At 40.9% G+C, this 17903-nt stretch overlaps 1 protein-coding gene across 4 annotated transcripts in view; it reads left to right on the forward strand.

The window, feature by feature from the left end:
• The window catches only part of cdon (cell adhesion associated, oncogene regulated), a 194762-nt gene that overhangs the window by 160451 nt on the left and 16408 nt on the right, over nucleotides 1–17903 (forward strand). For all 4 annotated transcript variants that reach the window (XM_080182261.1, XM_080182262.1, XM_080182258.1 and 1 more), the window contains 4 exons: nucleotides 491–625; nucleotides 5374–5580; nucleotides 6593–6774; nucleotides 15248–15353. In XM_080182261.1, the coding sequence (XP_080038387.1) occupies nucleotides 491–625; nucleotides 5374–5580; nucleotides 6593–6774; nucleotides 15248–15353 (630 nt within the window). The remainder of the gene's footprint in view (nucleotides 1–490; nucleotides 626–5373; nucleotides 5581–6592; nucleotides 6775–15247; nucleotides 15354–17903) is intronic.

Here is a 17903-nt window from a genome sequence, read left to right on the forward strand (position 1 = left end):
AAACATTCAAGATCCTGAAGGGACTTGCCAAGGTAGGTACTGAGATATAGTTTCTCCTAGCTGAGGAATCTAGAACAAGAGGGCACAGTTTCATATCGGGGACCAATCATTTAGGACTTAGATGAGAAATTTCTTCACTCAAGAGGTTGAGAGCTTTTGGGATCCTCTACCTGGAGGATTGTGGATGCTCCATCACTGAATATATTTAAAGCTGAGATGGCAGATCTTTGGCCTTTTAGGGAGCAGTGGGATGTGAGATTAGGTGAGGTTGAAGCCCAAGATCATTTGTGATAACATTGAATGGTGGGACAGGATCTGTATGGTGTTCTTCCGTTCTTATTTCTTATGCTCTTGTGTTCATTGAGAGCAGGACAAGGCGGTTCTTAATGTAGTGGCTGTACATTTCTGTGAATATTTTCCTGCAAAAAAAAAATCCTTTATGTTCTTTCTTCAAACATAATGCTGAGTTTATTCTTCTCCCCTGCGATAGGGCGATCTTCCACCTCGAAGAAAAGCTCTCGGACACCATCGCAGCCAGTCGGAGTTCCTGAACAAACAGCAATTGAGGATAAGAGTGGCAATAATTTTGGTGTAGTAATCCAAGATCCAGCACGGCACAGTGGAGGTAAGACTTCTCTACAGCCCCTAACCCTGACATTATCTTAACTCAACCCTAACCCTTCACTCCTTTTTATAAGCTGTCTGTTCTTACCTTTAACCTATTCCTGATCGAATCTTGACTCTCTGTTCCCTCTTTTATAAAAGCTTATCCAACCATAATCTAAGCAAACCCTGACTGCAAACTTAATCCATCCTTAATCCTAAAAAACCTCAACCCATCTCATCACGTTTATTACCAATCTAACCTAAAACCTAGTTTTCATGACCCCTTTATAAACTAATCCAGTGTAAACATTAATCCAACCGTTGCCCAATCCTAATCCAATTAGTAACCCATCTGATCTTTCTTTATAAATCGTCTAACTCCAGCCCTAATCCGAGCCTTAATCCAACCCTAACACTCCTTGTCCCAATTTAATAGATCACAAAGCCTTAACTTTAGCATTTGTTCCCCATTCTTCACTGAACTTCCGATACAAACTATCCAATCCAAATCTCAGGCCCTGATACAATCGCAACAATTTTTATTTATATAGTAATTTTAATGTAATGAAGTTTTCCAAGTCACTTTACAGAAGGGGTATAAAATTTGACATTAATCTATGAAAGTAGATATTTGGGCACATGATCAAAAAGTTTTGAAAGAAGCAGTTTTAAGGAGTATCATAGAGTAGGAAGAGCTGGAGAGACAGAGATGTTTAGGGAGGCCATGCTAGAACTTTGGGCCTTTGCAGTGGAAGGTGTGACTGTTGACGGTTTTAATTAAAATCCGAGATGCTGAAGAGGCCAGAATTAGCAGAGCACAGATTTCTTTGGAAGTTGTGGGGTTAGGTGGGATTATAACAATAACAAAGGGCAAAGCTACTGAGTATGATTGATATAAAATAATTTCTACATAAGAACATAAGAAATAGGAGCGGGAGGAGGCCATCTAGCCCTTCGAACCTACTGCGCCGTTCAATAAGAACGTGGCTGATCTGCAGTGGTTCAGTTCCACTTTCCTGCTTTCTCCCCATAACCCTTAATTCCCTTGTCTATCTGAAATCTATCTACCCGTGACTTAAATATATTCAACGAGGTAGCCTCCACCACTTCAATGGGTAGAGAATTCCAGAGATTCACCACCCTTTGAGTGAAGAAGTTCCTCCTCAACTCCATTCTAAAGTGCCCCCCCCCTTTATTTTGAGACTGTGCCCTCTAGTTCTGTTTTCCTTTCTAAGCAGGAAGAATCTCTCTACCTCTACCCAATCTAGCCCCTTCATTATCTTATAAGATCACCCCTCAGCCTTCTAAACTCCGAGTACAAGCCCAGTCTATTCAATCTCTCCTCATAAGCTAACCCCCTCATCTCCGGTATCAGCCTGGTGAACCTTCTCTGTACTCCCACCAAGACCAATATATCCTTGCGCAAATAAGGGGACCAATTATTTCGAAATAACTCCCATATTACAAACTTACTGATCTTTATTGATCAGCAATAATGGACAGGTTCATAACATGAGGAAGACTGTGGGCAAGGGATGCAATGGTGAGGGTAGGAATGGGTTTTAACAAAAACAATACTGGGTATTGTGATCATGGGGTGTGGGCAGTGGAACTCTGTTACCTTGTAGATAGGAAGACTGACAGTAGTGCACACTATTGCTTTTGAGTTGCACATTCTGTGCATATTAAATCTATAGGCTGCTAATATATTGGATTAGCCATTGCCCTGTTATTTGTGACTTAAAATTTGAATTTTGTTATTTGATATATTTATTTCTGATTTCAGTTGGCAATATTTGAAATGACTACAGATGTTGAAGGTGACAATGAAGGGTGGGGCTGTATGGTATGACACAGTATTCAGAGCGTTTGTTTTCTGTAATGCATTTGTACAGCCTTTAATGTGGCATCAGAACAGATACTGAATGGAGACTAGCCATTTCTGCGGTTCAGGATTGTTTCCTACACTGCTACCTGATCGGAGTTAACTGAGAGAGGTTACAGATGTGCAGTTGAGGACTGTGTGAAAACCCAGACTAAAGCAGCTCTTGGATTCCTAGTGCCTTTGGAACACTGAACGGTCTTTCACGGCACTATTCTGTAATATTTCCAATTCATTACACACGTTCAGCAAAAGCTCCTGTTGTCTGTAGGTCGGAGAACAACCCACTAAATTCAAGAGTAAATATATGGCTTTTTTTTGATGTGGATACAGGAAATGCTCTGTTGGGGAAGTAGTATTAGAATTCAAGACGCTGCAGCTAAATCGGAAATCCCAACATTTGGAATCAACTGAGATTTGAAGAATCAAATATTGAATTCAGGGGGTCTAGTTATGTTCTTCTGCTTTTTAGTGTTGTTAATAACCTCTGTTAATATAATGCAATAAGGTCTGTACTAACAGTGCTATTGACATCTTCTGGTAGAGCTTGGCACTGCATCAACATTAATGTCAGCACGCTGTCCAATTTCAAGTATTTAAAGTATCTAACTGGAATGTCAATAGACACTAGTCAGCTAATTGAGTCTAACACTGCTAAGAATGATGTTTCTTTGAAAATATGCTTTTACTAACATTGTTCTTCTGTCTTCTTTGCTCTCTAAAGTTGCTCTGAGTTCAGTAAGTATTATTTTGACAAAAGCCTAAACTGTGACTTGTTCTTGTATTCAACTACTTGACTATAATAGGCTGTTTCTTTTTGCATGAAAATGTTAAAAAAAAGTGCTATATTTTAGCTGGTCAGAATGTTGTTTTATTACCTGAGGAACTTGGGTTCAAATTCAGCCAAGATTTATGTTTGGTTAAAGATCCCCTCTTTCCACCATCTATAAAAAATCTAAAATGAAATTAATTTAAGCAGTCTCAAATACGTCCTAGTGCATCTGAATAGTAGCAGAAAATTGGGATCTTTGCTGTCGTTACAAGTTTGGAACTAGGATTGTTTCTGAGCTTGGGTCCAGGGGTTCAATGGAAAAAGCTTTTATGTTGTAGCTAACTGAGATATATTGGACTGTATCTTACATCTCAACATACTCTAAATATTTCAGAATTATTAATAGATGATTATTTTGTTGAGTGTTTTTAGTTTCATCAGTGGGTAACTTTATTCCTTCGGGCGCGGTATTCGTCTCGAGAGGACTTTCCTGCTTGACAGGGAGAACACATCAAAGATTTATCTTGTCATGTCTGTTGCACCAGTCCTGTGCTTTTTTTTATTTCATTGGCTGAAAAAGTCTGGTTGAAGTAAAGTTTATTTATTAATCACAAATAAGGCTTGTATTAACACTGCAATGAAGTTACTGTGATATTCCCCTTGGTTGTAGCAAATCTAATGTGAGGATTCCACCCCCCCATATTTGTTCCTTTGTGCAAACTGGGTGGTGGAAGCAAGGAGATGGAGGAGACTGTGAAACGATTTTAAATTTTGAGCATGACTAAAAGTTGAAGGAGATGGAACACTGTCATTACAGGTTAACATAAAAAAGATTAAACACCAAGGTGCAAGTATTTGTACATATGGATTAGGGTTTATTTTATTTGCTTAAGCTTAATATTTTAATAAATATTTATGATATTATTCTTGTGAAGTTACCCAAATATTTGCTGAACATTTCGGTGTCAATATTTGAGTTACAAAACTTACAGAATTGGTCAGCCCAGGGCGATGTGTTTCCTTGGAATTAATTGGCAGCCTAACAGTTAATGTGGCATAACTTCAGTTAGGAACATGAGATAATGAAAGCCCTCTGTATTAACTGAACTCCAAGGTGAGGTACTAAACTAAAGCATAGGAACCGTTTATAGCTAATTAAAGTTTATAAGGAGAGTTTTTTTATGAAGTTGACTTTTTAAAAACAATATTAATATTTCCCCCTAACATGTAGTTCTCCCTGTCATGTTCATTCCTACCAAGGTTAGTTGGATCCTACCATTTGTTAATGCCTTTCTGAAACAGTCATGGCACTTGAGATTGGCTGGATGGGTATCTGTCATTGTGATCCCTGCTTTCCTTGTGAAATCACGTGTCAGCACATCATCTTGACAGTGCAATGAGATTAGGGAATCACCAACGTGAGTCGGAGTCCCAATACTTTTGTGATGATGCACAAAGCATTCTCCTCCACAGTTAGAATCTTAAAATCTCAAGAATTTGTTTTATGATTGACTTGTTTGAATCAGGAAATGCACTCCTAGCCATTTGATCAATCCTGCCTCTTGCTTATGCAGTTATTAACAAGTAAGTGTCACGATTAATCTGAATTTTAAGGAACCATTAAAAGTTGCAATTAAATGTATTTTTATTTCCATGTGGCATTAATAACTGCACAATTTGCATGGCTGTATCTCAGATGCCAGACAGAAGCTAAACTTATAATAAATTTTACTGGATTGTTTATGAAATGCTGAGTTTTTTTTATAAAGACTCTAAGACACTCATTTTCCTGCTGCAAAGCTCCTTGTGAGATGCTGCCCTTAGTCTGAAGGCACTCTGAATAATGGCCATCAATATAATGGATTAATAAAATTTTTAAAAAACCTAAATAAGAATTATCCTGGGCACAGGATCCTGCTTGGGAGAAAGCATAATTTGAGGAGAGAACTGTAAATTGCAGACGTTATCTGATGGCTGAAACTATCCTAGAATTTGCTGTCTTAAAACTGAGATTTTGCCAAATGGCCACTTGATATGCTATCTACGTGGGACCAGCAGTTAACTAATTCAAGCCCTCCAACCCTATTCTGACAGTTCTTTTTCTTCTGTCTAGTCCCTGAGGCACCAGACCGACCTACAATCTCAACTGCCTCAGAAACCTCTGTGTATGTGACTTGGATCCCAAGAGCAAATGGGGGGTCTCCCATTACTTCCTTTAAAGTGGAGTACAAACGAATGGGAAGGAACAGTGACTGGCTAGTGGCAGCAGATAGCATCTCTCCATCTAAACTCTCAGTGGAAGTGCGCAGCCTTGAACCAGGTAACGATCCAAATAAGCAAGATAAGAACACAGTAATCTGATTCAATTTTGTTAGCGTTGTGAAAGCAACTAAAGTAGTTACAAATGATATATTTCTGTAAACTTCTGTTTTATTTTGAAGATATTGATGCATGTCTTGGTACAGTTCTATGGGCAGTGACCCTCAGCATTTCTCTCAACTAGTCATTCTTGATGTGTTGGCCCAGGCATTGAGTGTCATTGAGCAATTTCGTTGCTCAATGGTGTCCTTGCAGCTGAACCCAATTCTTGTTGCACAGTCTGACGAGCATTATTGGATAGTGATGAGCAGTGGTATTTTTATTCTTTACACATGGACATTGCTGGCAAGGCTGATCTTTATTTCCCTAGGAACGTGATGACAGGTTTCTTTAAACCACTAAAGTCCATACTGTAGTTGTATCTGTTTGTTACAACCGAGCTGCTAGGTTCTTTCAGGGGGTAATACATGTTGGTGTGGCACTGATGTCATACACAAGCCAATCTGAGTAAAGTTTGCATGAGTTCTTTCGTAAAGGACATTATTTTATAAAAATCAAACAGCTTTCCGGTCATTTCTACTGATACTAATTTTTTATTTACAAATTTTAATTCAACTAATTTTAAATTCTGAAACTTCCTTGTTAGAACTTATGCTCTCATTTTCTGGATTAGTAGTCCAGGCCTCTAGGTTATGAGTCCAGTAATATAACTACTAGACTGCTGTAACATATGGCGATATGCCAAACTTGACTCGCTTGTGTCCCACATTTCACATCACGCCCAATAGAGAATGGCCAAGCTCTATAAGGAGACCTCCATCTGAGTAGCCTTGGTTTTCCTGTCATCTGTCAATTGCTGCTCCTCTATGCAGAATCACCCCACCACTAAGGGACTCAGCCTATTAGCAAACAGCTCTACTTATCAATATGGCATTGGAATGTTCTTTGATGTAAACTATTCTGTGCCATGCAAATTACTACTCTATTTCCCTGAGGTTTTTTTTGTGCCACAGGTGCTGCATACAAGTTTCGTGTGATTGCCATCAATGCATACGGTGAAAGCCCCAGAAGCGCAGCCTCACGACCATATCAAGTGGCAGGATTTAGCAGCCCATTTTCAGCACGTCCAATTGCAGGTCCTCACATTGCTTATACAGAGGCTATCACTGACACCCAGATCATGCTGAAATGGACGGTAAGCATTGTGCTCTTGTAGGTTTTCAATCTCATAGCCATATAGTTAACTTTCATTTTGTCTCCCCACTTAAGTAAGTTGACATTTTGTCATAATGAAGCTTCGCAGTTTAGGACTATATCTCACCATAATATCAGCAGAGGGCTTTCTAATGTGAGAAATTATTCATTTATAACTGCCTTATATAGAAAGATCATTTTTGAGCAGTTTGGGAACGGACGGGGAAATTGGGTTCGGGCAGGTAGCTCCAATTCGAGCAGATAGCTCCCATTCGAGCAAATGGTGTCACACAAATGAAACATTTTTGTTTGTCTGTTTGTTGGCTATAGCATTACTCAGTTCTGAAGGTGAAGAAGACTCTTCGGAGGAACATGGAAGAATCAATAGTTAAAATTCTTTAATTAAAAACTTTTTCCTTGTTATTAGAGCATTCTTGTCTAGATATCAAGGCAAATGAAAACACTTTTCCTCGTCAGAACGGTGATTCACTGAGACTATTCTGGAACGTAGAAGCTAAAATCATCTAATGATTTTTTCCTAAAAGAATTTTCAGAAGTGACTTCTGGCTTTAATTAGGGTAGACAGCTCATTAAAACAAATGCCATAGTTGAACTATATATTTTGCTCCATGTTTTTCGCATTCAAACACATTCAAAATAGCATGTCTGCAGGGCTTTTAAGAATACTGAACATGGAAAAAATATTTACACTGAGTACATTGGTAACTGAAGCACTGCCTACCCACAGTCTCCTGGTGTATTAGACTTCCAAACTCTTGGAGGTCAGTGTGAGGATACAACGACAGCTAGTTCACTATGCATCTAACTGAAAACTTCCTGCTCAGTTGGCAATGCAGGGACTTAAGTCCGTTTACTGAGTGTAGAGAAGAAGAATTGTGTAGAATATTATACAAATGCAAAGATTTGATGTGTCATTTGTCTTATGGAGACATTTGCCATATATGGGATCATTAAGTAAAGGAATTACTTGAATGTTTATCCTTAGAATTCTCTAGCAGCAGAGCCTGCCTTTTCCTCTTGAATTTCTCCTTCTGAAGCTTGGACTTCATGTCAACCCATGATTTTAAAGTTGCTGTTAACATTATTCTTTTAAACAAAGGGGGAAATGGTTGTTGTGCTAAGTGCATGATTGTCCTGTTGCTTAAAGTCTGAATTTTGAAATAGTGTGAGAGGAAATCAGATCAAAAAAATCTAAAACTTCACGCAGTACAAAGTTTATAGGCAAAATCAGAACATCTACTTCTGAACATTCTAGTGGTTTTAAATTTGGCAGAGTTTGCTGATTGAGCACCGCTAAAAGCGGATGAGGGTGAAGGATGGAGGCTCTTATCAGTCGTAGAAACTTGGTTGTACTTCATTCATCCAGCTAACTCATTAAACCCAAGAATGTGCTCAATTACAATCAGTCCTTTCCTGGCAGCAAGCTGGAGCTGGAACTAGGGAAGTCTGACCCCTCTGTCTGATAGAACCTTCATTTGCTGTTTAAAAAAACACGGAAAAAAAAGAGCCTGTCTTATTCTGAGTGGATTGATAAGATCACTCAAGATTGGCAGGAGGCACGCAAGGCTTTGGAAAAATATTTTCGCTCTTGTGTCATGTTTCCCTCCTGGATTAGGTTGATGGATTGACAGCGAGTCTCTGAGATCAGTTATTACTTTAATTATGCACTGATTATCACAAAGGTTTTGCAGTACATTAACCCTGGGAGAACTGGAAACAGTTTATATGTTAAAAGCAAGTTACAACAGGCAAATTAGATCTTTGATGCTCAACTAATAGGCACACAGTAGTAACCCTTTATTTGCCAATAAGCAGGCTCCCTGTACAGTTGCGCACTTTGCACTTTCAGTAGGTTAAGCGTACTAACTGTAAATGCTGTTAATTTAACAGGGTTTGGCTATTTAGTTTTCAGGAATGGGCAGGACTGGTAAGTAGAGGTGATTGTAGAAGTCACCAGTCAGGAAACCTGAGCCTGCAGCCCCTAGTTTGTGTGGGGAATCTGCCATTCTGTCTAATTGCAATGTTCCTGTATTGAACAGGGTGACAGTTACTAATTCAGCAGGGTAAGGGTTACTTGCTGTGTAACTACAGAGTTCCTGTTTATTTAGCAGGGTAAGGGTCACCTTGTTAGAATTTCATTGTTTAATACTAATTTCAGGTTTACATGTTCTGGATATTTGTGTGATTTCTGTGGACAGATTACCAACTTTGGCAAGGAGTTCTGTGCAGGCCACCGGTGTAAATCTTGCCTCTATTCCAAGCACTGGTTTAAAAATATTTCTTCTGACAACACAATGCTGTAACATGTCAGAATACTGAGTGATGCCATGGCAGTAGTCTGATCCCATGCTCTGCTGAGCTGCCTGTCTCAGGTACATCATTGTGTAATGGCTAATCTTGCAAAACAAGATCACAGTCAGCAGAAAGGGCATTAGCCCTAGTTCACTCTTGTCCTCTTCCCACAGTCAACTGCAAACATGTTGAGATAGTTTAATGAGAGTTGATTAGCTAAGAATAAATCTGAAAGAGAATTAAGTTTGCTCTTGTTTTCATTTTTCTCCTCAATAGAAGGGGAGTTGAGAAATCTTTTCATCCAACAGGTAGTGAGAGTCTGGAACTCTCTGCCTGACAGCTTGCAGAAACACTCGTCATATTTAGAGCATATTTGGATATTCGCTTGAAGGATTATAATCTACAAGGCTGTGGAACAAGAGCTGGGTTGTGACTTCAGTTTGGATAGTTATTTTTCAGTCAGCACTGATACAGTGAGCTATATTGCGTCTATTTTGTGCTATGAATTTCTGATTCTATAATTTGATCAGTGTTTTGTTTTTTCTGTTACAGTTTTTAGTAACTGTTGCTCATTCGAGTGAGGATGTTAACCACTTCTTGAATTCTGTGCCTGAAGGCAGAGTGCTGTAACCTCCACCAATGATAGGGCAAGGAGGCAGGTCCCAAATCCACCCCAGCCGGAATGGGGATTGAACCATTTGCTGTTGACACTAATGTGACCCACGCTGGCCATCCAGCCAACTGAACCCCACCCCTCGTCCCAAACCCCAGCACCAAAAGGAGTTATGAGTTGTACTATCACATTCCTGTCTTAGCCTGGGGCTTTGGAAGGTGATGGTAGAGACTCCAATGTTCTTTCCATCAGTGGCCAACTAGGAGTGTATCTCGCTTTTATCACCTGCCATGGAATTATAGGATTTACAAATTTGGCCACGTTACGAATACAACTTCTCTGTCCTGGAGTGGGACTTGAACCTAAAGCTTTCTGATTCAGAGCAGGGGATGTTACCCACTGTGCCACAAAACTTCATGTAGAACAGTAAGACACTTACTTCAGCTGTTGGGTTTCACAGTCAAACACTATACAGAAATTGAAAGCAATGTAATGCATGCCTAACTTTCCAACAACCTGCCTTATTTTCCAAAGTACCAAGCTGCTGCGATTCTTTAAGGACTCCAGTAGTTCTACCTGCTGTAACTGCTCTAATTACTCCATAATGTGCGATTGAAAGTTCTTAGTTTGATACTACTTTTAAAAATTCAGTAGTTATATTTATGTTTGTTCAACTTATTCTGCTGGTTTTCTGCTAATCATGTCTTGCATGCTCTTTTGGCAAATGTGGAAATTGCTTTTTTGAGTTTCCAGTGTGGGGAGTTGCTGATTGAAAAGGGCAGAAGGCACAGACTGAGTATCCAATTGGAGGTCCCTCAGAACAGATGGGCATGAGCAAACTGAAAAAATAGGCCCTTTGTTACTTGTAAGACAATTTGCACAATGATTGTTCACCTTTGCAGATATGTCTCTCTCCCTCCTCCTCAATGCAACAATACTTATTGAACATACAAGAACATAAGAACATAAGAAGTAGGAGCAGGAGTAGGCCATCTAGCCCTTCGAGCCTGCCCCGCCATTCAATAAGATCATGGCTGATCTGTTGTGGCTCAGTTCCACTTTCCCGCCCTCTCCCCATAACCCTTAATCCCCTCTCTTATCAAAAACCCATCAACCCGCTTCTTAAAAATATTTAGCGAGGCAGCCTCCACCACTTCAACGGGCAGAGAATTCCAGAGATTCACCACCCTTTGAGTGAAGAAGTTCCTCTTCAACTCCGTTCTAAACCACCTCCCCTTTATCTTGAGGCTGTGCCCCCTAGTCCTATTGTCTTTTTTGAGCGGGAAGAGTCTCTCCACCTCTATCCTATCCATCCCATTCATCATCTTATACGTCTCAATGAGATCTCCCCTCATTCTTCTAAACTCTAGCGAGTACAAGCCTAGTTTATTCAGCCTCTCCTCATAGCTCAACCCCCTCAACTCCGGTATCAGCCTAGTAAACCTCCTCTGCACTCCCTCCAGGGCCAAAATATCCTTGCACAGGTGCGGCGCCCAAAACTGCACACAGTACTCCAGCTGCGGCCTCACCAATGCCCTATACAGCTGCAGCAAGACCTCCCTACTTTTATATTCAATCCCCCTTGCTATGAAGGCCAGCATCCCATTCGCCTTCCTGACCACCTGCTGCACCTGCAAGCTGGGTTTTTGCGACTCATGCACAAGGACCCCGAGGTCCCTCTGCACCGTCGCCTGCTGCAGTTTTTCGCCACGTAAGTAATAGTCCGTCCTACCATTCTTCCTACCAAAGTGGACCACCTCACACTTGCCAACATTAAATTCCATTTGCCATTTCCTGGCCCATTCGCCCAGCCTATCTAGATCCTTCTGCAGACTCTCCACACCCTCCGCACAATTTGCCGTTCCCCCAATCTTGGTGTCATCAGCAAATTTCGACACCCTGCACTCGGTTCCCTCCTCCAGATCATCTATATAAATGGTAAATAGCTGAGGCCCCAGCACCGACCCCTGGGGCACCCCACTAGTCACCAACCGCCAATCCGAATAGCACCCATTGACCCCCACTCTCTGCCTCCTATTTGACAACCAATCCTCTATCCACGCTAACACCCTACCCCCAACTCCATGTCCCCTGACCTTCTGCAATAACCTCTTGTGAGGTACCTTGTCAAACGCCTTCTGAAAATCCAGAAAGACCACATCCACCGGCTCTCCTCTATCCACTGCCCTAGACACATCCTCATAGAACTCCAGTAAATTTGTCAGACACGACTTCCCTTTAATGAAACCGTGTTGCGTCCGCCCTATCAAGCAATTCCCTTCAAGATGCCTCGCAATTTCCTGCTTAATGACGGATTCTAACATTTTACCTACCACAGACGTTAAACTAACCGGCCTATAATTCCCCGCCTTTTGCCTGGCACCCTTCTTAAACAACGGCGTAACATTAGCCGTTTTCCAATCTTCCGGCACTTCCCCGGAATCCAGCGACGTCTGGAAAATAACCACCAAGGCATCCACTATAACCTCCGCCATTTCTTTCAGAACCCTCGGATGCATTCCATCCGGTCCTGGGGACTTGTCCACAATCAGCCCCTCCAGTCTGTCGAGCACCAACTCTCTAGTAACAGTAATGTCATTAAGACCCTCCATTCCTACCACCTTTCCATCGCTAACACCCGGCAAATTATTCACGTCCTCTTCCGTGAAGACAGAAACAAAAAAGTTATTCAAGACCTTAGCCATATCCCCATCCCCTACCACTAGCTCCCCTTTCTCATTCTCTAAAGGACCAACGTTCACCCTAGCCAGCCTCTTCCTTTTTATATATTTATAAAAACTCTTGCTATCCTTTTTTATATTAAGTGCTAGCCCAGCCTCATAGCTTCTCCTACCCTCCTTTATCAACTTCTTTGTCAATCTTTGTTGACATTTAAACCTTTCCCAATCCTCTTCTCGCCCACTGCTCTTAGCTACTCTAAATTCCTCCGCTTTTAATTTAACACTTTCCTTCACCTCCTTCGTTATCCACGGCTTATTACCTCTCTTCCTACTGTCCTTTTTAACCATCGGAATAAATTTCTGCTGAGCACCAAGAAAGATCTCCTTAAAGATCCTCCACTGCTCCTCAGCAGACCTACCTTCCAACGCACTCCCCCAGTCCACATTCGCCAATTCTTCTCTCATCCTACCATACTCCCCTCTGTTCAAACAAAGGACGCGTGTCCGGGAACCCACTTTCTCCTCCTCCATCTGCACCAGAAACTCCACCATACAATGATCACTCTCTCCAAGAGGATCCTTCACCGCAAGGTCCCTAATTCTACCCGCCTCATTACATAGCCAGATCCAAGATAGCTCGCTCCCTCATCGGCTCCAACACACACTGTTCAAGGAAATTATCCCGGCAGCATTCCAAGAACTCCTCCTCGAGCCCACCTCGTCCAACATGGGTCGACCAATCAATATGCAGATTGAAATCTCCCATAACTACTGCCGTCCCATTCCTGCACGCTGCACTTATTTGCGTGTTAACAGCCCGCCCCACCTCCAGATCATTATTCGGGGGCCTATAAACGACACCCACCAGCGTCTTCCTCCCTTTGCTGTTCCTAATCTCCACCCACAACGATTCCACGTTCTGCTCTTTGGCTCCGATATCATCCCTTGCTACCACCTTGATACTATCCTTAATCAGCAGAGCTACGCCACCCCCTCCTTCCTCCTGCCTATCCTTCCTAAACACTTGATAGCCCTGTACATTCATCTCCCAGTCCCTGTCACCTTGCAGCCACGTCTCTGTAATGGCCACCAGATCGTATCCATTTGTGTCGATCTGCGCCACCAGCTCATCCACTTTATTCCGAATGCTTCGTGCATTCAGATAAAGCGCTTTCATCCCAGCCTTCACCTGGACCCTGCCTCGATATGAACAAATTAGCAGTTTAACCTACGTAACAGTGGTGATTATTCTTCAAAAGTAAGCTGTTGACTGAAATACCTTGAGGACGAGAGATTTTATAAATGCAAATTTGTTCATATTTTGGTTTTGCCTGCTCTCTTGAGGGTTTTTAATTCTTTCCTCGGATGTGGACCTCGCTGACTGAGCCAGCATTTGTTGCCCATCCCTAATTGCCCTTATCTTGTTGTGGACCTGTCATATGTAGACCAGACCAGGCAAGGGTGGTAAGTTTTCTTCCCTAAAGGACATTAGTGAACCAGATGGGTTTTTGCAGCTATCAGTAATGGTTTCACAGTGGTCATTAGATATTTAATTCCAAATTTTTATTGGATTCACATTTCACCATCTGCTGTGGCGGGATTTGAACCTGAGTTCCTAATTACCTTTGATACAAATCCACTGACAACATCACTATGCCACTGCCTCCCCTGAGCCAAGCAGTACTCTGGATGGATCTACATGCTGCTAAGACCAGGATCTTAAACGTTAAGAGCTGATTTTATGAAATTGAGTTGTAGACGTGGAGATCGGCCAACCAGGTGCATCAGTAATTAAAGCGTAGACTCATGGATGAAAAATCATTTAAAACCTGCACCTGAATTCCCATTATGCAATTCCAATGGGTAAAATTCCATGTTAGACATCTGGTTTTGTTAATTTGGCCCTTGGGAATTCCTTCAAGCTTCCCATTCAAATTTTTCAGTCGTGTACTTTTAAATGGAAGGAATCTCGATACTGGCGTTGTACATCTAGATATATCTGTTTTGAAATTAGATAAAATTTGTGAAATAATTTTATCAAGATGGAATGTATTAGAATATCAGTAAATGTGATCATTTATTTTCTTAATTGACAGGCTGAACAATTTGGAAACATGCATTATTTTTCTAGTGCCTTATTGAACTGTCCATGGCTTCCTAACCTAGAGCTAGGGTTCAGGCTAATAGTAACTGCTGTGGAACAACCTGGAGTGCTTGAACCTTGGTACATTATGGATAACTGAATCCCAGTTTCTGAATTTTATTTGGTGAAATTATTTGTCCATCTGCTGTATAGATGGAATAACAGAAAAGAGATGATTTTCAGTCAGGTGACCTTCCTGAGAAGAGATTGAAAACGTGACATTGTTTATGCAGACATTTCAGGAGTTTTACCGGTCCATCCTTTATAACATAATTAATGGAACATGATTAAACTAACCTAGTTGGAAGACAGCAAAATCTTTGTGAAATCAAAGAAATCGTATGTGAAGTAAACTTAACATTTATTGGTCATCCTGTTGGTTTGAATACCTGCATTTTTGCCATCAGTGAGTTTGAAATCAGTATAATCTGCTGAAAGTCTTCTCTCAAAGTCTTTCTACTAGTTCATGAATGAATGTGAGACAATTTTGACCAACATGGGCTTTAATCTGTAGCACAAAAATTTACCTAACTTGAAACTATGCTTGCGGTCACACTAGAATCCATGGGCTAGCTGGAAATGAAAACCCATTGTGGACACAGTTTTAATGAATGCTGTGTGCAGCCTTGGAAAGCTAATAAGATTGTGTGAAAAGCTTCTGTTTATGATAAAGTGCAACTGAGCTGAATTACTAACATTTCCATTGATCGGATTGTTTTTACAGTATATTCCATCCAGTAACAACAACACTCCCATCCAGGGATTTTACATCTATTACCGACCAACCGACAGTGACAATGACAGTGACTACAAACGAGATGTAGTGGAAGGTACGCAAACAAATAGCACTGTGGTCTAGTAATAAACCATGCTTTAAAATAGATAGTCCTCTATCCTAAGTGGAGAGGTAAACGTCCCCTTTCTCCAACTGTCTCTACTGAAGTAATGCAGTCCCTAGAATCATGTTTTAGGGAAATCACTTATAATTAGCAAGAGACATCACAATTTTTTTAAACTAAGGAAACTAAGGATAAGGTTGAATAACTCATTTTACCACAACGACAAGTTCTAATCTGTGTGTAAGTACACTAGCTAGAGGTGAGTGGCTGAGGAGTAAAGTCTTACGAGAACAGGACAGATGATTTGTCGTGCACAGCAGTTTTAGTAATCTTTATTGAGTGATGTTAGGTGGACAATATATTTGTCCAAATATTGGGAGTTTTTGGTAACCAGATGCAAACAATGGAACAAACCAATAAGACGTGTTTCCTGTCATTTGTGGCATGTCCATGTTGGGCATTTGGAACTCTCTTGCATGTCTGCTGTTGTGAAGGGATTTTGGTGCATTTATCTTGTTTTCTTCTGATGGGCCTGTTCGCTGTGCTATACTGTGACCGCAGCCATTTCCCTTCCCTCGCTATCTTACTGGATAATTTCAAAGCGTATGTTATACATGAATGGAACGTGGCTCAACCACGATCCCCTGTGTCTTCCGTTGCCAATCACTGTCAAACTGATGTATGGAAAATGGTCATTTGAGAAAATTGCAAAAGCTGGATTGCATACAGGTGGCAATGCCTTCAGGAGAGGTAGACAAAAATCAGGAGGCAAGAGTAGAGTGTTTTTGGGACTATTTGGCAACTTGTAATCGTTCACGTTTAGAACTAATAGTTATCAGACAAAGTAAAGATTTAGTTCCTGATTTCGTTGTTCCAATGAACTGATTTCTGTGATAACGAAATGAGACAGTTACCCAGTCACACAAATAAAAATAAATTAGACCATGCAGAGCGAAGTCAGTCGCGTACGTACAGGCAAGATTGTCAGAGCTGTGGGAGGTAGATCTTCATTCCCTGTTGTCATAGCAACCGCTCAGGTGGAATTTCCTGTCAAGGACATTATTAAACACTTAATTAAATTCCTGTCCGCAACTCCCACCTCCACCACTACCATTGCTCCATTTTTTTTAAATTAAAGTACACCACAAATCAAAACTATGTCCAGAGGAAAAGATTGCTAAGTGATTTCCAGAAGGAGGTAAAGTATTTTTGGAGGGTTTTGACAGACTGGGTACAGGCCAGGAAAAACAAAATAATTTGATCAGACTGCAGTGCCTGGACTGTTCGCTGACCCGGGGCTGAGTGTGACTGCGGCCAGAAGACGACAGGAACTCAGTCAGTTATTTTCACTTTTCCTTTGGGAATCTGTCTCCGAGGAAGGCAATAATAAGAGGCAAGAAGCTTTGTTTATTAAGTTATTGTGCTGGATTTTTCCCCCTCATTTCAAAGGAAGGATTGACTTAGTCCGGGCTGAAATGGTGCTGCTCATTATATCACTGTCCAGACACGAGGCAGTGAATATCTGAGGCTGCATTTTGGTAACTATCTTAACAGAATTATGAACTATGTCCCAAGAGATTTTTTCAGTCTTGCCGGTGGGGGACAGAGTTGTAGTAAAGGGGCCACAATCTGGAAAAGTGAAGCCAGAACGCTGCAGCAGGGACCTGAGAGTTTAGAAAGCAAAACATGATGAAGCCACTCTTTTTGAGAGATTTCAACTCAGAATCTTTCTGCAGAAGCATACATTGTTGTCTCTTGAACCTGTTTTACATTTTCCACTTAACATCCTCACTGGTTACTGATATCAGAGTTGTTTACCCTTTACCACCATGCCTTCGCATTTTGACTTGTCCTGTTATTCACCATTGCAAATTCTTTTCTTGGGTCAATTTCAGTAATCAATTTAATATAATGCAAAAAATTCAGAGGTCATCTCAAAGCCACCTCTTTTCCAAAGAAGAAAAACTCTATCACCAGCTTTTCCTCTTAACTGGCATCGATTTGATCATTTGTGTCAAAATGTGAGGCAAAATATTTTGAAGCACTTGTTATGCATTTATCAGACTCAGCAGTAGATTAAACATTGAGGTGTGAAGACAATTTCAGGTCAATGTAGTGCAGTCATCGGAGTATGCAGTCCCAGAAAAACTAAGGGAGCAACTTCAGTACGTAATTTATGTTACTTTTTTGTTGCTTTATCCTGAATGCACACCAAATTGATAAGATTGGGTTTTTTCTTTATTCGTTCATGGGGTGTGGGCGCTGTCACCTGGGGCCAATATTTATTGCCCATTCCTAATTGCCCTTGTGGGGGTAGTAAAGAGTCAACTATATTTTCTCTGGATCTGGTAAGGATGGCAGATTTCCTTCCCTAAAGGACCTTAGTGACCCAGTTGAGTTTTTACAACTATCAACAATTTTTTTTATGGTCATTGTTAACTTTTAATTTGAGATTTTTCTTAAATTTAAATTTTACCATTTACAGTGGCAGGATTTGAACCTGGATCCCCAGAGGATCCGGTGATGATTCCACCATACCAC

The sequence above is a fragment of the Carcharhinus amblyrhynchos genome, unplaced genomic scaffold (assembly GCF_965287045.1).
Source record: "Carcharhinus amblyrhynchos unplaced genomic scaffold, sCarAmb.v2.hapA scaffold_49, whole genome shotgun sequence".
Classification (NCBI taxonomy): domain Eukaryota; kingdom Metazoa; phylum Chordata; class Chondrichthyes; order Carcharhiniformes; family Carcharhinidae; genus Carcharhinus; species Carcharhinus amblyrhynchos.